At 44.0% G+C, this 21,854-nt stretch overlaps 1 protein-coding gene across 1 annotated transcript in view; it reads right to left on the bottom strand.

Annotated features, from left to right (window-relative positions):
- The window catches only part of LOC120055970 (arf-GAP with GTPase, ANK repeat and PH domain-containing protein 3-like), a 247,314-nt gene that overhangs the window by 92,959 nt on the left and 132,501 nt on the right, over positions 1–21,854 (bottom strand). The window contains exons 4-8 of the mRNA XM_039004066.1: positions 20,130–20,215; positions 9,209–9,350; positions 8,508–8,642; positions 2,880–3,007; positions 137–292 (exon numbers count right to left, since the gene is read on the bottom strand). Coding sequence (XP_038859994.1) covers positions 137–292; positions 2,880–3,007; positions 8,508–8,642; positions 9,209–9,350; positions 20,130–20,215 — 647 coding nt within the window. The remainder of the gene's footprint in view (positions 1–136; positions 293–2,879; positions 3,008–8,507; positions 8,643–9,208; positions 9,351–20,129; positions 20,216–21,854) is intronic.

Below are 21,854 nucleotides of genomic sequence, written 5' to 3'. Positions count from 1 at the left end.
TGTGCCTGTATCTGAAACAGCCAGAAAGGGTAGCTTTGTCTTTGTCTCCGTCTAGTGGACAGTATGTGTGTGTGCGGTACTGTGCCCTCTAGTAATGTGAGTGGGTGTTGCTCTGCATCAGCTGCCGCATACTTACAGTGAAGATGTTGGAGCGGCGCTTGGACTGCTTGCGGATGGGTGTGGGCGTGTTGGAGGCAGCAATGGTCTCGATACGCATCTCCCTCTGGCTAATGCTGGGAGTGGAGGGCACAGAGGAGGAGTAGTCGCTGAACGCACCCCCGCCGTTCGCTGACTGGAGGAGGGAGGGAAGAGAGACCAAGATGGAAAGAGAAAGAGGGAGAAAAAGACAGAGAGAACAGACTGGTCAGTTACAGGCAGGATCTGGGAAAGCGGAAACACCATAGATACTTTAGTTTACGTAGGCTCCTGTATGCCCTATGTCTTCAGTAGTGCCCAGCCTATCCACATTTTCAGTAGTGTACAGCCTATCTATATCTTCAGTAGTGTCCAGCCTATCTATATCTTCAGTAGTGTCCAGCCTGTCTATATCTTCAGTAGTGTCCAGCCTATCTATATCTTCAGTAGTGTACAGCCTGTCTATATCTTCAGTAGTGTCCAGCCTATCTATATCTTCAGTAGTGTCCAGCCTATCTATATCTTCAGTAGTGTCCAGCCTGTCTATATCTTCAGTAGTGTCCAGCCTGTCTATATCTTCAGTAGTGTCCAGCCTATCTATATCTTCAGTAGTGTCCAGCTTATATATATCTTCAGTAGTGTACAGCCTATCTATATCTTCAGTAGGGTACAGCCTATCTTCAGTAGGGTACAGCCTATCTTCAGTAGGGTACAGCCTATCTATATCTTCAGTAGTGTACAGCCTATCTTCAGTAGTGTACAGCCTATCTTCAGTAGTGTACAGCCTATCTTCAGTAGTGCACAGCCTATCTATATCTTCAGTAGTGTACAGCCTATCTATATCTTCAGTAGTGTACAGCCTATCTATGTCTTCAGTAGTGTACAGCCTATCTTCAGTAGTGTACAGCCTATCTTCAGTAGTGTACAGCCTATCTATATCTTCAGTAGTGTACAGCCTATCTATATCTTCAGTAGTGTACAACCTATCTTCAGTAGTGTACAACCTATCTTCAGTAGGGTACAGCCTATCTTCAGTAGGGTACAGCCTATCTTCAGTAGGGTACAGCCTATCTTCAGTAGGGTACAGCCTATCTTCAGTAGGGTACAGCCTATCTTCAGTAGGGTACAGCCTATCTATATCTTCAGTAGTGTACAGCCTATCTTCAGTAGTGTACAGCCTATCTTCAGTAGTGCACAGCCTATCTATATCTTCAGTAGTGTCCAGCCTATCTATATCTTCAGTAGTGTACAGCCTATCTATATCTTCAGTAGTGTACAGCCTATCTATATCTTCAGTAGTGTCCAGCTTATATATATCTTCAGTAGTGTACAGCCTATCTATATCTTCAGTAGTGTACAACCTATCTTCAGTAGGGTACAGCCTATCTTCAGTAGGGTACAGCCTATCTTCAGTAGGGTACAGCCTATCTATATCTTCAGTAGTGTACAGCCTATCTTCAGTAGTGTACAGCCTATCTTCAGTAGTGTACAGCCTATCTTCAGTAGTGCACAGCCTATCTATATCTTCAGTAGTGTACAGCCTATCTATATCTTCAGTAGTGTACAGCCTATCTATGTCTTCAGTAGTGTACAGCCTATCTTCAGTAGTGTACAGCCTATCTATATCTTCAGTAGTGTACAGCCTATCTATATCTTCAGTAGTGTACAACCTATCTTCAGTAGTGTACAACCTATCTTCAGTAGGGTACAGCCTATCTTCAGTAGTGTACAGCCTATCTTCAGTAGGGTACAGCCTATCTTCAGTAGGGTACAGCCTATCTTCAGTAGGGTACAGCCTATCTTCAGTAGGGTACAGCCTATCTATATCTTCAGTAGTGTACAGCCTATCTTCAGTAGTGTACAGCCTATCTTCAGTAGTGCACAGCCTATCTTCAGTAGTGCACAGCCTATCTATATCTTCAGTAGTGTACAGCCTATATATATCTTCAGTAGTGTACAGCCTATCTATATCTTCAGTAGTGTACAGCCTATCTTCAGTAGTGTCCAGCCTATCTATATCTTCAGTAGTGTACAGCCTATCTATATCTTCAGTAGTGTACAACCTATCTTCAGTAGTGTACAGCCTATCTTCAGTAGGGTACAGCCTATCTTCAGTAGGGTACAGCCTATCTTCAGTAGGGTACAGCCTATCTTCAGTAGGGTACAGCCTATCTTCAGTAGTGCACAGCCTATCTTCAGTAGTGCACAGCCTATCTAAAGTAGTGCACAGCCTATCTATATCTTCAGTAGTGCACAGCCTATCTATATCTTCAGTAGTGTCCAGCCTATCTTCAGTAGTGTCCAGCCTATCTATATCTTCAGTAGGGTACAGCCTATCTTCAGTAGGGTACAGCCTATCTTCAGTAGGGTACAGCCTATCTTCAGTAGTGTACAGCCTATCTTCAGTAGTGTACAGCCTATCTTCAGTAGTGCACAGCCTATCTTCAGTAGTGCACAGCCTATCTTCAGTAGTGCACAGCCTATCTTCAGTAGTGCACAGCCTATCTATATCTTCAGTAGTGTCCAGCCTATCTATATCTTCAGTAGTGCACAGCCCTACGTCTTTCTGCAAGTACCAATTTTCACAGAAGAAGCTCATTGTTTTTTTCAGACCACATAACCTGACCAGGAACAACTCAGGGACCTAGTAATAACCTACAACTAAAACTAGATCCCTGAGTCAGGTCACGTGACCAGGAATACTCCTGGCCTTAGTTAGAAATATTCAGGATGTGTGGCCTCACCTGGTTAATATGCACAGAGGGGATGGATGCGTTGGGGACTGATGAGTGGCTGGGAGAGTTGGGCAGGGACTTGCACGGACCAATAGACAGCTGCTGCTTTTTCCTCAGAGCCACCACCTTCTGGGCAACTGGGTGGGAGAGAATGAGACACAGACAAACAACAGAGAGTTAGGAATCAACAACAACAAGTGGTCAATTGACGACTCTGTTATAAAGTACAATGACTTTCAGGATAGGTATAACTCAGGATGACTCCAGAATGTCCACTCTAAAATCAACAAGTCTACTGATATTAACAACCACTTCAGAACAATTATCTTTAATCAGGTAATGCGTTACATATGGGGAGATGAACCTTAACTTATACAGTTCTCCAGAGATACAAAGCATCTCCATTTCCAAGGGAATATACTGCTGCAGTATGTTGTTTGGAGAAATGAGCCTGTCTACAGCTCAGGGAGATCTGTGGTGTGATGTTAACTAAATGAGCCTGTCTTCAACCCAGGGAGATCTATGGTGTGATGTTAACTAAATGAGCCTGCCTTCAACCCAGGGAGATCTGTGGTGTGATGTTAACTAAATGAGCCTGTCTTCAACCCAGGGAGATCTATGGTGTGATGTTAACTAAATGAGCCTGTCTTCAACCCAGGGAGATCTGTGGTGTGACGTTAACTAAATGAGCCTGTCTTCAACCCAGGGAGATCTGTGGTGTGATGTTAACCAAATGAGCCTGTCTTCAACCCAGGCAGATCTGTGGTGTGACGTTAACCAAATGAGCCTGTCTTCAACCCAGGGAGATCTGTGGTGTGATGTTAACCAAATGAGCCTGCCTTCAACCCAGGGAGATCTGTGGTGTGATGTTAACCAAATGAGCCTGTCTTCAACCCAGGGAGATCTGTGGTGTGATGTTAACCAAATGAGCCTGTCTTCAACCCAGGGAGATCTGTGGTGTGACGTTAACCAAATGAGCCAGTCTTCAACCCAGGGAGATCTGTGGTGTGACGTTAACCAAATGAGCCTGTCTTCAACCCAGGGAGATCTGTGGTGTGATGTTAACCAAATGAGCCTGTCATGTGTAGTATAGAGGGACATGATTGGCCATGCAGACAGCGTAGCGTTCTCTATAGACCCCAGCAGGAGGGAGATCTGTGATTCTGCGAGACGTGAATGAGGGCCGAAGTAGAGAGATGAGTTTACATACGTCCGACAGCTGGGGAGTGTATCGCTCTTGACGGCTAAAGTAGCATGGAGAATGGGGAATGGAGAAGCCGCTCAAAACACTTTCACGTCTTTTAATTACTTAAAAGGAAGTAATTAAAACAGTGTGGAACCAACAAGGCTCCTTGTGTTAACAAACAACGAAAGGGAAACGTGAACACTGCGTTATGTACACAGTGTACAAAACATTAGGAACACCTTCCTAATATTGAGTTGCAACCCCTTTTGCCCTCAGAACAGCCTCAATTCATTGGGGCATGGACTCTACAAGGTGTCGAAAGTGTTCCACAGGGATGCTGGCACATGTTGACTCCAATGCTTCTCACAGTTTGATCAAGTTGGCTGGATGTCCTTTGGGCGGTGGACCATTTTTGATACACACGGGAAACTGTTGAGCATGAAAAACCCAGCAGCATGGTAGTTCTTGACACAAACCGGTGTCCCTGGCACCTAGTACCATACCCCGTTCAAAAGGTACTTAAATATTTTGTCTTGCCCATTCACCCTCTGAAAGACACACACACACAATCTATGTCTCAATTGTCTCAAGGCTTAAAAATCCTTCTTTAACCTGTTTCCTCCCCTTCATCTACACTGATTGAAGTAGATTTGAAGTGACATCAATAATGGACCAAAGCTTTCACCTGGATTCACCTGGTCAGTCTATGTCCTGGAAAGAGCAGGTATACATAATGTTTTGTACACTCACTGTATTCATACGTTTGGTAAAGAGAGTGTTTGGAGAGTAAAAGATAGTTATTGTTAAAAAGATGTGCTGTACCTACACACTGAATAAGGCTGTTAAGCCAGCATGTCTGTGTATGCTATCCTGATGTAGTAAAACAAATGTAAAATATTGAAAACTGAAGAAGTTTTATGCAACATCTTTTTGAGTGTGGCAGTGACAGTTTTGTTGTGTTCAGATTAAGATTGGCATGACCTTGGTAAATTCAGAGACACTTTCTCCCTGAATTGAGAATCAAATCAAATTTTATTAGTCACATGCGCCGAATACAACAGTTGTAGGTATACCTTACAGTGAAATGCTTACTTACGAGCCCCTAACCAGAGAACAGTCTTTGACTAGGGTGCCTGGAGTCTTTGACAATTTTTCAGGCCTTCCTCTGACACCGCCTGGTATAGAGGTCCTGGATGGCAGGAAGCTTGGCCCCAGTGATGAACTTGGCCATTCGCACTACCCTCTGTAGTGCCCTGCGGTTGGAGGCCGAGCACTTACCATACCAGGCAATGATGCAACCAGTCAGGATGCTCTCGATGGTGCAGCTGTAGAACTTTTGAGGATCTGAGGACCCATGACAAATCTTTTCAGTCTCCTGAGGGGGAATAGGTTTTGTTGTGTCCTCTTCACGGCTGTCTTGGTGTGCTTGGACCATGTTAGTTTGTTGGTGATGTGGACACCAAGGAACTTGAAGTACTCAACCTGCTCCACTGCAGCCCTGTCGAATAGAATGGGGGCATGCTCGGACCTCCTTTTCCTGTAGTCCACATTCATCTCCTTTGTCTTGATCACGTTGAGGGAGAGGTTGTTGTCCTGGCACCACACTGCCAGGTCTCTGACCTCCATCTCGTCGTTGATCAGGTATTATCGGCAAACATAATGATGGTGTTGGAGTCATGCCTGGCCGTGCAGTCATGAGTGAACAGGGAGTACAGAAGGGCTGAGGACACACCCCTGAGGGGCCCCTGTGTTGAGGATCAGCGTGGCAGATGTGTTGCTACCTACCCTTACCACCTGGGGGCAGCCCATCAGGAATCCCAGGATCCAGTTGCAGAGGGAGGTGTTTAGTCCCAGGGTCCTTAGCTTATTGATGAGCTTTGAGGGCACTATGGTGTTGAACGCTGAGGTGTAGTCAATGAATAGCATTCTCACATAGCTGTTCCTTTTGTCCAGGTGGGAAAGGGCAGTGTGGAGTGCAATAGAGATTGCATCATCTGTGGATCTGTTTGGGGTGGTATGCAAATTCGAGTGGGTCTATGGTTTCTGGGATAATGGTGTTGATGTGAGCCATGACCAGCCTTTCAAAGCACTTCATCGCTACAGACGTGAGTGCTACGGGTCGATAGTAATTTAGGCAGGTTACCTTAGTGTTCTTGGGCACAGGCACTATGGTGTTATGCTTAAAACATGTTGGTATTACAGACTCGGACAGGGAGAGGTTGAAAATGTCAGTGAAGCGACTTGCCAGTTGGTCAGCGCATGCTCGTAGTACACGTCCTGGTAATCCGTCTGGCCCTGCGGCCTTGTGAATGTTGATCTGTTTTGTAGGTCTTACTCACATCGGCTGCGGAGAGCGTGATCACACAGTCTTCCGGAATAGCTGGTGCTCTCAAAAATAATTAATATAATGCTAAATTCACAATCGACAAGAATATAAAATGTATAAATACATATCAACTGAAAGGCATGTTTCAGTGTTATTTGCCTCGAAGCGAGCATAGAAATAGTTTAGCTCGTCTGGTAGGCTCGTGTCACTGGGCAGCTCTCGGCTGTGCTTCCCTTTGTAGTCTGTAATGGTTTGTAAGCCCTGCCACATCCGACGAGCGTCAGAGCCGGTATAGTACAATTCGATCTTAGTCCTGTATTGACGCTTTGCCTGTTTGATGGTTTGTCAGAAGGCATAGCGGGATTTCTTATAAGCTTCCGGGTTAGAGTCCCGCTCCTTGAAAGCGGCAGCTCTAGCCTTTAGCTCAGTGCGGATGTTGCCTGTAATCCATGGCTTCTGGTTGGGGTATGTACATATGGTTACTATGGGGACGACGTCATCGATGGACTTATTGATGAAGCAAATGACTAATGTGGTGTACTCCTCAATGCCATCAGAGGAATCCTGGAACATATTCCAGTCTGTGCTAGCAAAACAGTCCTGTAGCTTAGCATCTGCTTTATCTTACCACTTTTTTATTGATCTAGTCACTGGTGCTTCCTGCTTTAATTTTTGCTTGTAAGCAGGAATCAGGAAGATAGAATTATGGTCAGATTTGCCAAATGGAGGGCAAGGGAGAGCTTTGTATGTGTCTCTGTGTGTGGAGTAAAGGTGGTCCAGAGTTCTTTTCCCCTCTGGTTGCACATTTAACATGCTGATAGAAATTTGGTAAAACGGATTTAAGTTTCCCTGTATTAAAGTCCCAGGTGAGCGTATTCTTGTTTGCTTATGGTGGAATACAGCTCATTCAATGCTGTCTCAGTGCCAGCCTCTGACTGTGGTGGTATTTAAACAGCTACAGTAGATAGGTAGATACTGTGGTCTACAGCTTATCATGAGATACTCTACCTCAGGCGAGCAATAGCTCGAGACTTCCTTAGATATTGTGCACCAGCTGTTATTTACAAAAATACATAGTCAGCCGCCCCTTGTCTTACCAGACGCCGCTGTTCTATCCTGCCGGTGCAGCGCATAACCAGCCAGCTGTATGTTCATAGTGTCATCATTCAGCCACGACTCCATGAAACATAAGATATTTGAGTTTTGAATGTCTAGTTGGTAGTTTAACCTTCCGAGTAGGTCATCTATTTCATTCTCCAAAAATTGCACGTTTGCTATTAGAATGGAAGGAAGTGGGGGTTTATTCGATCGCCTACGAATTCTCAGAAGGCAGCCCGCCCTCTGGCCCCTTTTTTCCGCCTCCACGCAACTCACGGGGATCTGGGCCTGTTCCCGAGAAAGCAGTATATTGTTCGCGTTCGGCTCGTCAGACTAATTAAAGGAAAAAAAGGATTCTGCCAGTCCATGGTGAGTAATTGCAGTCCTGATGTCCAGAAATTATTTTCGGTGATAAGAGACGGTAGCGGCAACATTATGTACAAAATAAGTAAAAAAATAAGTTACAAACAACGCAAATAAACAAACAAAAAAACTAAATTGGTTGGGGGCACGTAAAACATCTGCCTTCTTCTCAGGTGCCATTTTAGCGATTTGCAGCATGGGTAGAATCTTCTCTCTCTGAGAGCTGTATCATTTGTTGACTAAGGTTCTTCTTGGCTATTGGCACTGTGTTGACAGAGTCCCCATTATATATCCCTTACCAATTTCCTTCCAATGTCTTTTCCATTGACATTACATTGCCATTCAGTAGAGAGTATGAATGGCTAAGAGTATGAAAGCTAGGGAAGATTGGATACTGGATAGCAATAGAAACACGATGTGTGGACATTGGCCTCTACAACGGTACACTGAAGACCAGCATTATGTACTCCTGATCGCAGGGATCCACATTTTTGTCCCAGCACTGACACACCCCATTCAGCTACTTAGTTAATCAAGGGATTGGATATTAGTTGATTCATTGAAATGGTTGCGTTAATGCCAGTCCAGGACCAGAAATGAAGTACTCAGTGACATGATGGCCTAGCTACAGTATGTCCACAGTGCCCAGTAACCCAGCCCTCACCATCCTGGAAGACTCGTTCCACATTGAGGCCATAGGTGGAGCAGGTCTCGTAGTAGGTGGAGCGCTTCAGATCGTTGGACAGCTTCCTCGCCCGCGAGTCATCGATCACTCTGGGGTTGGCAGCACTGATGGCATCTGGGGAGAGACAAAAAGCACCAACAAGACTGTAGTCACTTTGACTAATATACAGTAGGCTTTACATGTCCTTTTTCATTTGAGAAAATGTCATTTGGGGGATTCTGTATATGAAAATTAACACTAAAGTCTCAAGTCTATGCTAAAACTAAGGCCCAGAGTTATTCCTGGTCAGGGCATGTAGTCAGGGTCAGAAAAAACTCCCAGCCCTACTTTAGGTCAGGTGATTTATGTAAGTTGTATGGTAACAACTGGCTACCGCTAAGCCACAAACTACCACTTTTGTCCCATGTCTAACGTTATTTTTGTATTTGTATACTCATTGTGATTGGTCCCTTAAAATATATAAAAGCCTCATTCTGTTTAACTTCTGTAAAAAGCCAGATGAAGACCAAAAGCCGAAACGCGTTGGATAAACTTTTAGCTATAAAGAATCATTTGTATTTAATTTCATTGAAGTATTGCTGAATCTCCCCTCTCCTTCAGTATGGGATGAAACAAACAATCCAAACAATATCCATAGCTTAAGGGAATTGCCTGGTTAAATCAAGGTTAAAATTAAATACCTTGCGTCCCAACCAGGACCATGGGGACCTCTGCTGTGTTCCTGTAGCTGGACAGACGCAGGAAATAGTTGTAGACTGTCTGGAAACTGATCTCATCCTCCAGACTGAAGACAAACACCACCGCGTCTACCCATGCTGCAAACTGGAGGGGACACAGAAACCAAACACAAGAATAGGCCTGGGACGATTCAACACATAAAAAAGCACCAATATACAGTTGAAGTCGGAAGTTTACATACACCTTAGTCAAATATATTTAAACTCAGTTTTTCACAATTCCTGACATTTAATCCTAGTAAAAATTCCCTGTTTTAGGTCAGTTAGGATCACCACGTTATTTTAAGAATGTGAAATTCTTTATTTCAGCTTTTATTTCTTTCATCACATTCCCAGTGGGTCAGAAGTTTATATACACTCAATTAGTATTTGGTAGCATTGCCTTTAAATTGTTTAACTTGGGTCAAATGTTTCGGGTAGCCTTCCACAAGCTTCCCACAATAAGTTGGGTGAATTTTGGCCCATTCCTCCTGACAGAGCTGGTGTAACTGAGTCAGGTTTGTAGGCCTCTTTGCTTGCACACGCTTTTTCAGTTCTGCCCACAAATCTTCTATAGGATTGAGGTCAGGGCTTTGTGATGGCCACTCCAATACCTTGACGTTGTTGTCCTTAAGCCATTTTGCCACAACTTTGGAAGTATGCTTGGGGTCATTGTCCATTTGGAAGACCCATTTGCGATCAAGCTTTAACTTCCTGACTGATGTCTTGAGATGTTGCTTCAATATATCCACATTATTTTCCTCCCTCATGATGCCATCTATTTTGTGAAGTGCACCAGTCCCTCCTGCAGCAAAGCACCCCCACAACATGATGCTGCCACCCCGTGCTTCACGGTTGGGATGGTGTTCTTCGGCTTGCAAGCTAAACTGACATTTATTCCTGATTATTATTTGACCATGCTTGTCATTTATGAACATTTTGAAAATCTTGGCTCTCTCTAATTCTCTCCTTCTCTCTTTCTTTCTCTCTCTCGGAGGACCTGAGCCCTAGGACCATACGTCAGGACTACCGGGCATGATGACTCCTTGCTGTCCCCAGTCCACCTGGTCTTGCTGCTATTCCAGTTTCAACTGTTCTGCCTGCGGTTATGGAACCCCTACCTGTCCCAGACCTGCTGTTTTCAACTCTTAATGATCGGCTATGAAAAGCCAACTGACATTTATTCCTGATTATTATTTGGCCGTGCTTGTCATTTATGAACATTTTGAACATCTTGGCCATGTTCTGTTATAATCTCCACCCGGCACAGCCAGAAGAGGACTGGCCACCCCTCATAGCCTGGTTCCTCTCTAGGTTTCTTCCTAGGTTTTGGCCTTTCTAGGGAGTTTTTCCTAGCCACCGTGCTTCTACACCTGCATTGCTTGCTGTTTGGGGTTTTAGGCTGGGTTTCTGTACAGCACTTCGAGATATTAGCTGATGTACGAAGGGCTATATAAAATAAACTTGATTTGATTTGATGATTCCCCCTTTTTCTTCCAAACATAACAATGGTCATTATGACCAAACAGTTCTATTTTTGTTTCATCAGACCAGAGGACATTTCTCAAAAAGTACGACCTTTGTTCCCATGTGCAGTTGCAAACCGTAGTCTGGCTTTTTTATGGCGGTTTTGGAGCAGTGGCTTCTTCCTTGCTGAGCGGCCTTTCAGGTTATGTCAATATAGGACTCGTTTTACTGTGGATAGAGATACTTTTGTACATGTTTCCTCCAGCATCTTCACAAGGTCCTTTGCTGTTGTTCTGGGATTGATTTGCACTTTTCACACCAAAATACGTTAATCTCTAGGAAACAGAACACGTCTCCTTCCTGAGCGGTATGACAGCTGCGTGGTCCCATGGTGTTTATACTTGCGTACTATTGTTTGTACAGATGAACGTGGTACCTTCAGGCATTTGTAAATTGCTCCCAAGGATGAACCAGACTTGTGGAGGTAAAAAATAAAAATGATGAGGTCTTGGCTGATTTCTTTTGATTTTCCCATGATGTCAAGCAAAGAGGTACTGAGTTTGAAGGTAGGCCTTGAAATACATCCACAGGTACACCTCCAATTGACTCAAATGATGTCACTTAGCCTATCAGAAGCTTCTAAAGCCATGACATAATTTTCCGGAATTTTCCAAGCTGTTTAAAGGCACAGTCAACTTAGTTTACGTAAACTTCTGACCCACTGGAATTGTGATACAGTGAAATAATCTATCTGTAAACAATTGTTGGAAAAATGACTTGTGTCATACACAAAGTAGATGTCCTAACCGACTTGCCAAAACTATAGTTTGTTAACAAGACATTTGTGGAGTGGTTGAAAAACGAGTTATAATGACTCCAACTTAAGTGTATGTAAACTTCCGACTTCAACTGTAGATACATATATACATGCATACAGAGAGAGAGACAGAGAGAATATATATATATATATATATCTATACACTGCTCAAAAAAATAAAGGGAACACTTAAACAACACAATGTAACTCCAAGTCAATCACACTTCTGTGAAATCAAACTGTCCACTTAGGAAGCAACACTGATTGACAATAAATTTCACATGCTGTTGTGCAAATGGAATAGACAACAGGTGGAAATTAGAGGCAGTTAGCAAGACACCCCCAATAAAGGAGTGGTTCTGCAGGTGGTGACCACAGACCACTTCTCAGTTCCTATGCTTCCTGGCTGATGTTTTGGTCACTTTTGAATGCTGGCGGTGCTTTCACTCTAGTGGTAGCATGAGACGGAGTCTACAACCCACCCAAGTGGCTCAGGTAGTGCAGCTCATCCAGGATGGCACAACAATGTGAGCTGTGGCAAGAAGGTTTGCTGTGTCTGTCAGCGTAGTGTCCAGAGCATGGAGGCGCTACCAGGAGACAGGCCAGTACATCAGGAGACGTGGAGGAGGCCGTAGGAGGGCAACAACCCAGCAGCAGGACCGCTACCTCCGCCTTTGTGCAAGGAGGAGCAGGTGGAGCACTGCCAGAGCCCTGCAAAATGACCTCCAGCAGGCCACAAATGTGCATGTGTCTGCTCAAACGGTCAGAAACAGACTCCATGAGGGTGGTATGAGGGCCCAACGTCCACAGGTGGGGGTTGTGCTTACAGCCCAACACCGTGCAGGACGTTTGGCATTTGCCAGAGAACACCAAGATTGGCAAATTCGCCACTGGCGCCCTGTGCTCTTCACAGATGAAAGCAGGTTCACACTGAGCACATGTAACAGACGTGACAGAGTCTGGAGACGCCGTGGAGAACGTTCTGCTGCCTGCAACATCCTCCAGCATGACTGGTTTGGCGGTGGGTCAGTCATGGTGTGGGGTGGCATTTCTTTGGGGGGCCGCACAGCCCTCCATGTGCTCGCCAGAGGTAGCTTGACTGCCATTAGGTACCGATCTAATTAGATCCTCAGACCCCTTGTGAGACCATATGCTGGTGCGGTTGGCCCTGGGTTCCTCCTAATGCAAGACAATGCTAGACCTCATGTGGCTGGAGTGTGTCAGCAGTTCCTGCAAGAGGAAGGCATTGATGCTATGGACTGGCCCGCCCGTTCCCCAGACCTGAATCCAATTGAGCACATCTGGGACATCATGTCTCGCTCCATTCACCAACGCCACGTTGCACCACAGACTGTCCAGGAGTTGGCGGATGCTTTAGTCCAGGTCTGGGAGGAGATCCCTCAGGAGACCATCCGCCACCTCATCAGGAGCATGCCCAGGCGTTGTAGGGAGGTCATACAGGCACGTGGAGGCCACACACACTACTGAGCCTCATTTTGACTTTGTTTTAAGAACATTACATCAAAGTTGGATCAGCCTGTAGTGTGGTTTTCCACTTTAATTTTGAGTGTGACTCCAAATCCAGACCTCCATGGGTTGATAACTTTGATTTCCATTGATAATTTTTGTGTGATTTTGTTGTCAGCACATTCAACTATGTAAAGAAAAAAGTAATTAATAAGAATATTTAATTCATTCAGATCTAGGATGTGTTATTTTAGTGTTCCCTTTATTTTTTTGAGCAGTGTATATATATAGTGCATTTTTATTTACATAAGTATTCAGACCCTTTGGTATGAGACTCGAAATTGAGCTCAGGTGCATCCTGTTTCCATTGGTCGTCACTGAGATGTTTATACAACTTGATTGGAGTCCACCTGTGGTAAATTCAATTCATTGGACAGGATTTGGAAAGGCACACACCTGTCTATATATGGTCCCAGTTGACAGTGCATGTCAGAGCAAAAAAACAAGCCATGAGGTGGAAGGAATTGTCCGTAGAGCTCCCGAGACAGGATTGTGTCAAGGCACAGATCTGGGGAAGTGTACCAAAAAAGAACACAGTGGCCTCCAAGAACACAGTGGCCTCCATCATTATTAAATGGAAGAAGTTTGGAACCACCAAGACTCTTTCTAGAGCTGGCCGCCTGGCCAAACTGAGCAATCGGGGGAGAAGGGCCTTGGTCACATAGGTGACCAAGAACCTGATGGTCACTCTGACAGAGCACCAGAGTTCCTCTGTGGAGATGGGATAACCTTCCAGAAGGACAACCTTCTCTGCAGCACTCCACCAATCAGGCCTTTATGGTAGAGTGGCCACATGGAAGCCATTCCTCAGTAAAAGGCACATGACAGCCCACTTTGAGTTTGCCAAAAGGCACCTAAAGTACTCAGACCATGAGAAACAAGATTCTCTGGTCTGATGAAACCAAGATTGAACTCTTTGGCCTGAATGCCAAGCGTCATGCCTGGAGGAAACCTGTCACCATCCCTACGGTGAAGCATGGTGGTGGCAGCATCATGCTGTGGGGATGTTTTTCAGCGGCAGGAACTGGGTGACTAGTCAGGATCGAGGGAAAGATGATCGGAGTAAAGTACAGAGAGATCCATAATGAAAACCTGCTTCAGAGCGCTCAATAAATCTAGCCCTATCGAGATGTTCACATAAAAATTAATTGCAATCAATTTCTTATGGTGAACCATAACTAGCTGAAACAAAATTATATTATGAATCTCCTGATTAGGTTTTTGTATGAATAACCACAGCAATTTAATGATAACTTAATGAATAAAGTTCACCTTTGTAACAGCCTTGAAATATGCATTACTCTGTTTGACTCAATATTATTAGCATGCAAAGCAATTCCCTTTTCTTATTTTTACGGTGGTGGCTTCAGTTCCATATTTGTGCAAAAGAGGGCAGTGTAGCAAAAGCCATTTAATGCAGGGCATGTGTTATTGTGTTAACGCCTGTCGCCAGTTACAAGGGGGAATATCAATGTAATCTGAAATATAGCTATTACAAACCTGTATCACAGGTTATCAGAAGGTGGAACCTGCTTTCCCCTCCACCATTACACAAACCTAATCTATATACTGTATCTCTTAGTGCATCACCAGGGAGAGAGGAGAGGAAGAGGTTTCCTCAGGCAGCAGAATAAGGTCCTCATAATCACAATAGCTTCTGAGAAAGTGGTTAAGGAGGAAACAGAACCGTGCCCGGGCGCTAACAGTGTAACAAGCCCTTTCCTACCTCGCCTCCACCTCCTTCCTCCATTCAGGCATTCAGCAGTGTTCACATCTATCGCTCCTGAGCCCCAGGGGAATGAATCAGACCTGGGTTCAAATACTATTTTAGTTAATTTAATTTTTACTGTATCTGTGCTTGATTGAGCTTACCTGTTGCAATGGACCCAATAGAATAATCACAATAGAGCAACCACCGCCCACCTGGCAGTCCAGACAAGTACCCAGCTAACAACAAATGTTCCCTTAAGAATCTCATTAAGTCATAAACTAACATTTTCATAGGAATATTCCTGTGATGTGCAAGGAATGTTTCAAAGAGACTTAATGTCAAATAGAATTTACCAGGAACTAGTAACCATTTTCTCAGAATTTAAGATATTAATGTTCTAGACACATTTCATGGGAACGTTGAAAGAACATTTATGTGTCCAGTTTTCTGAGTGTTAGGAGAATATTCCATCAACGTCCCACCAAACATACACAGAACATGGTTGCCATGTTCTCAGAATATAAGCTATTAATGTTCAAGACACATTTCATGGGAACGTTGCAGGAACATTTCTATACATTGTCAGGATGTCGCCTGGTATCCCAAAGAAACGTTATACAAAAAAAAGTACATTAGACATCCCGCCTTGTTACTGTTGCCAGGCCAATCAAGGCCCTGATTGGTGAACCACTGATCCATTCATAACTCTGTCAGTTGGCAAGGTTAGGGATACTCACACACACTGCTTTTAACAGTGTTCTCAACTTACATATTTGACACACTTTGACGTATACTGAACAAAAATATAAACGCAACATGTAAAGTGTTGGTCCCATGTTTCATGAGCTGAAATAAAAAATGCCAGAAATTTTCCATATGCACAAAAAGCTTATTTCTCTCAAATTGTGTGCCCAAATTTGTTTACATCCCTGTTAGTGAGCATTTCTCCTTTGCCAAGATAATCCATCCACCTGACAGGTGTGGCATATCAAGATGCTGATTAAACAGCATGATCAATACACAGGTGCACCTTGTGCTGGGGACAATAAAAGGCCACTCTAAAATGTGCAGTTGTGTCACACAACACAGATGTCTCAAGTTTTGAGGGAGCGGGGAATTGGCATGCGGACTGCAGGAATGTCCAACAAAGCTGTTGCCAGAGAATGTAATGTTCATGTATCTACCATATGCCGCCTACAACGCCTCACAACCACAGACCACGTGTAGCCACACCAGCTCAGGACTTCCACATCCAGCTTCTTCACCTGCAGGGTCGTCTGGGGGCAGAGGGTGCTGAGGAGTATATCTGTCTGTAATAAAGCCCTTTTGTGGGGAAAAACTCATTCTGATTGGCCCACCCATGGATGCACCCCTGCCCAGTCCAGTGAAATCCATAGAATAGGGCATTATTTATTTATTTCAATTGACTGATTTCCTTCTATGAACTGTAACTCAGTAAAATCGCTGAAATTGTTGCATGTTGCACTATTTTTGTTCAGTGTAGATGGTTAAATTGTGCATTTTCATTTATACAGTAATTATTATTCAACATGTCCTCACTTGGGATTGGAATGGAACCATATCTGTGTCAGGTATCAGTTAATCTGACTATTCTCATCATTGATTTGATTTACTTATTTCAGCAATTTAAGTGCTTTCTGTATAGTTGTCTAATGTTGGTGGGGTTTGTAAACCCGTTTTAATGCTACTCATGAATACTTTTTTCCATGAGTGTACTTTTAACAGAGCTGAGATGAACTTCAACGTGCATTCACCCTATTGCTTACCTATCAAGTTGTTTCATCTACATAAGTGCCCAGGGGCGCAACTTTGGTTTTCAAAGTGGGGGGGACATAACTATTTTTTATATATTTTTTATTTATTCAGTCATATAAACACTCCAAAGAGCCTACCCGACCACTCGGAGGCGTCCGCATGGTCCTAAAGCACACCTTTGCCTTGTTTTGTGTCACATTCCAATTATAAAACTGGGGGGGACAAAAATGCATTTTCAGAATGTGGGTCCCCAGTGAAAGTTGTGCCCCTGTAGATGCCTATAGAAGATGGATTAGGGTTTCTTCTGGACAGGGCCTAACTATACTGACCTAATAAGCACATGCCCTAGATATATCCCTTATTAGGACAGGGGTTAGAGCGTTTGAAATTGGTGCTGGTGGCCTGGGTTCAAGACCTACTAGGGGAGTCACCCTACTTTCACATTCATAGCAATATACAGTATGTTAATGTCATTATTTGTCAACAGTTACAACACACCTACCTGATCTAATTAAAATGAGTTTGTCAATGACGTGGTGTAGATTCAAAAAATACAATAAAGTTCTCTTTGTGATGCTCAGCTATATAGAAGTAGCCCTTTACACTCGTATCCGTCTACGGGTTGAAAATGGCGGATTTGGGCACTGATAAACACCTAAATTGGAACGCAGTGGCTGTACAGTAACATACTACACATGACGTCAGAGCTCTGCACTGCGCTGTATGGGTTTTGACTGACAGACGTTCTGAACTTCAGCACCTCGCACGACAAGAAGTTGCCCCCATTCCTCCTGAGCAACTTTGGACAATTCTAGGTTGTCTGAGTGAAAGAAATTGTAGAAATGAAGAGGAATCTATGTATTTTGAAAGATAAGACGAATTAGTACAATATATGGCAAATAATAATGCAGGCACTTTGTTTGTGTGTGTCTGAAAGTTGCTGTTTGTTTATGTTTGTAACTGGTTTGGAGAAATAAACTGAAATTAAGAAAATAATATTATACAAAAATGAAAGATGAGACATTGAGGATTATAATAAATACCGCTTTGATGTACACACACACTCACTATTTATGCTGCTGCTATTCTGTTTATCATACAATGAGTGTATAAAACATTCCATGACATAGACTGACCAGGTGAAAGCTATGATCTCTTATTGATGTCAATTGCTAAATCCACTTCAATCAGTGTAGATGAAGGGGAGGAGACAGGTTAAAGAATGATTTTTAAGCCTTGAGACACAGATTGTGTATGTGTGCCATTCAGAGTGTGAATGGGCAAGACAAAAAGATTTAAGTGCCTTTGAAAGGGGTATGGTAGTAGGTGCCAGGCACACCAGTTTGAGTGTGTCAAGAACTGCAACGCTGCTGGGGGGGTTTTCACGCTCAAGATGTATCAAGAATGGTGTATCAAGAATGGTCCACCACCCAAATGACATCCAGCCAATTTGACACAACTGTGGGAAGCATTGGAGTCAACAGGGGCCAGAATCCCTGTGGAACGCTTGACACCTTGTAGTCCATGCCCAGACGAATTGAGGCTGTTTTGGGGGCAAAAGGGATGCAACTCAATATTAGGAAGCTGTTCCTAATGTTTTGTACACTTGTATATATCCTGACGCTAGTCACCTTACCCCTATACATATCTATTTTGATCTCTCCAGTTCCCTGCACATTGTAAATAAGGTATTGGATCATCATGTTTTTCTTATTTCTGTTTCTCAAGTGTTTTTGATCTACCTAATGTTATTTTTAGTGCTACAGTGATACTGATTACTGCCAGTGGCAACCTGTCATTCAGGGCAGGTGGGGCAGAGCCCATTGGGGGGGGGGGGGGGCTTGCCTGTTTTGCTTGTTATTTGGTGATTAATACGTGTCACATATCAGTTTGCAAACAATGTAAAAAAATAAATAATAATAGAGTTAATAAAGCCGCATACATGGTCTCTTGTTGCTTTCTTGAGTAAGGCAGCTCCAAAATGCAGGTGTTTCAGCCTAGCGCATTGCTTTCTGTGGTGGTGGGGCAAGCCAGCAGAAAATATGGAGCGTTGTGCTGTGATTGGCTCAGTGTTCTGTGACTCATGGGGACACTACGTCACCTCCAAGTCTTATGGGTAGAGCTCAATAATATTTGCCCCTTGGGTGCTGCATCGATTTACATTAGAAGTGCCCATCCAAGAAGGCTCAAGGTCATTGGCCACAGAATGACATCAAATCACGTTATATCTGCAGTAGCTTTGATTGGATGTTTTCAATCCTTGTCATATGAAGAGAAATTAGAGATAAAACGACTCAGTGCTCATGGACCATTGGACATAAACATTACACCAGAAGTCGGAAATGGCAAATTCAACAATGAGTGGTTTGGAAGGAAGCAGTGCCTAACTGCAAGCATCTCAAAGCAATCACTATTTTGCTTCCCCTGCCTGTTATTCAGTGGAGATTACAACAAGTTTCTCTCTTCCTAGAATTGTTAGCTGGGTAAACCAGAAAAACACTAAAAACTCCATAAAGCAAACACTAAACGTATTTTGGAAGATGAATAGTATTTGAACCCAGGTCTAGAATGGATGGGGAGATCTAGCGTTCAGTTGAGTCACAGCTTCAGCTGAGCCTCCAGTGAGTGAGAATGTAATGAAGGCCTTTAATTATGCTGCACTAATTACACCCAGCTAGGAATGGAGCTACAGCCATTTTCATTCCCATCTCTGAGACAACATTAGCATAATCATAGCATAACTCTACCCAGGAGCCAGGCCAGGCCAGGCCAGGAGCCAGGCCAGGAGCCAGGCCAGGCCAGGCAGGTATCAATGACTGTTTTATCATCACAAATCCTCAATAGAGGGGTTGGAGCACCAGGATACTTTCACTCCAATGGCTCTCCAGAGAGATTCCAAAAAAATGGAACATGAGGCCTTCTCCAGAGAGACATGAAATGGCTCAGCCAAGAGCGACACCCCACCATGTTCCCCATATCAATGAATGAGTACCTGGCATTAGAGACACATTTATGAAATGGAGGAGGCAGAGATATGGGCTCCTGTTCCCTCCAGTCCATATTAATGAGAGCGTGAATTCATTGCCGTTTTGCTCTGAGTTTAAGGTGCTTTTGCCTTTGTAATCCAGTCGAGTTATTGCAGTATTGACCAAGTTAGTTTACTGTTTTTCAACCAAGTATTTTTGTCAATTATTGTTCATCATCTGTAAATTTGATGCAAATACTCCCTCTGGATCTAGTCTTCCCTCCATCACCTGCACTGTAAATAAATACAATTTATTTTCCTCTCTGATCTAATGACTCCATCTCAACTGTTACTGCTCCACACCAACTAGGCTGCTGGGTGCTCTATATTAACAAGAGTGTGTGTCTGTCTTGTCACTATAGCTAGGTTAAGTTCTTGGTAAGTGCTTTGGGCACAATGACTTGACAAAAAGCACTGTGCAGCACTGAAACGAGCCCGCAACAGAGTAGTGTTTATTAGTTACTGTCTGGTTATCATTATCTTGCAGACTTTAAGTGGTGTTAATTGGCTGTGCTGAGGGATACAGACATGTAGGATTATAAAGCAAGCAGAGCGTACGTACCTGCAGCTCCGGGGGGCCTCCCTCATCTCTGATCAGCAGCAGGTAGCTCTGTCCATCAACCACCATCTCTTTCTTGAACCGACCACCTGAAAAAGAGGAGAGACATGTCACAGTGAGTTTATAGGGTGGTGCCTGATCAGGAAAAGACTTAGAGATCATCATTATTAATACAGCCAATGTGAACCAATTTACCGCTTTACCCTGCCTATCAAAGGGCTTGGCAAAGGGATGGAAGAGGGCATGAACTCAGGCCTAAAAAGGTGTAAAGCACTGACATGATATTCTATCTACTACTTGTCAATGAAAACGTGTTTGGTTAAGCTACAGCTAAATCACCAACATTCAACATTAAAACCAATATTTTTCACAAACACACACCAGTAGGCCAAGGCATGAGTCAGACGTTCCCATTTTCATACATCACATTCACATATAGATGACATTCCATTCTGATAAAGTTTTGATGAAAGTTTGGAGACATCCATCCGGCTTGTGATAGGCTGCAGTTCGGTTTGACCTCGCTGTCTCAATGAGAAATCAGAAACTTGAGGAGAAAACAGGGTCTCTATGGAGTCAATTACCAGGGAGGGAAATGGCCATTTAGCATATCTAATCAACACACAACTGCTGAGAGATCCTGCTCCACTACACTATCATTCACCCCAATGCACACACAACCCCTGAGAGATCCTGTTCCACTACACTATCATTCACCCCAATGCACACACAACCCCTGAGAGATCCTGTTCCACTACACTATCATTCACCCCAATGCACACACAACCCCTGAGAGATCCTGTTCCACTACACTATCATTCACCCCAATGCACACACAACCCCTGAGATCCTGCTCCACTACACTATCATTCACCCCAATGCACACACAACCCCTGAGAGATCCTGTTCCACTACACTATCATTCACCCCAATGCACACACAACCCCTGAGAGATCCTGTTCCACTACACTATCATTCACCCCAATGCACACACAACCCCTGAGAGATCCTGTTCCACTACACTATCATTCACCCCAATGCACACACAACCCCTGAGATCCTGCTCCACTACACTATCATTCACCCCAATGCACACACAACCCCTGAGAGATCCTGTTCCACTACACTATCATTCACCCCAATGCACACACAACCCCTGAGAGATCCTGTTCCACTACACTATCATTCACCCCAATGCACACACAACCCCTGAGAGATCCTGTTCCACTACACTATCATTCACCCCAATGCACACACAACCCCTGAGAGATCCTGTTCCACTACACTATCATTCACCCCAATGCACACACAACCCCTGAGAGATCCTGTTCCACTACACTATCATTCACCCCAATGCACACACAACCCCTGAGAGATCCTGTTCCACTACACTATCATTCACCCCAATGCACACACAACCCCTGAGAGATCCTGTTCCACTACACTATCATTCACCCCAATGCACACACAACCCCTGAGAGATCCTGTTCCACTACACTATCATTCACCCCAATGCACACACAACCCCTGAGAGATCCTGTTCCACTACACTATCATTCACCCCAATGCACACACAACCCCTGAGAGATCCTGTTCCACTACACTATCATTCACCCCAATGCACACACAACCCCTGAGAGATCCTGTTCCACTACACTATCATTCACCCCAATGCACACACAACCCCTGAGAGATCCTGTTCCACTACACTATCATTCACCCCAATGC

This window comes from Salvelinus namaycush, chromosome 11, assembly GCF_016432855.1.
Source record: "Salvelinus namaycush isolate Seneca chromosome 11, SaNama_1.0, whole genome shotgun sequence".
Lineage (NCBI taxonomy): Eukaryota > Metazoa > Chordata > Actinopteri > Salmoniformes > Salmonidae > Salvelinus > Salvelinus namaycush.
This window is presented reverse-complemented; position numbering and strand designations above follow the sequence as displayed.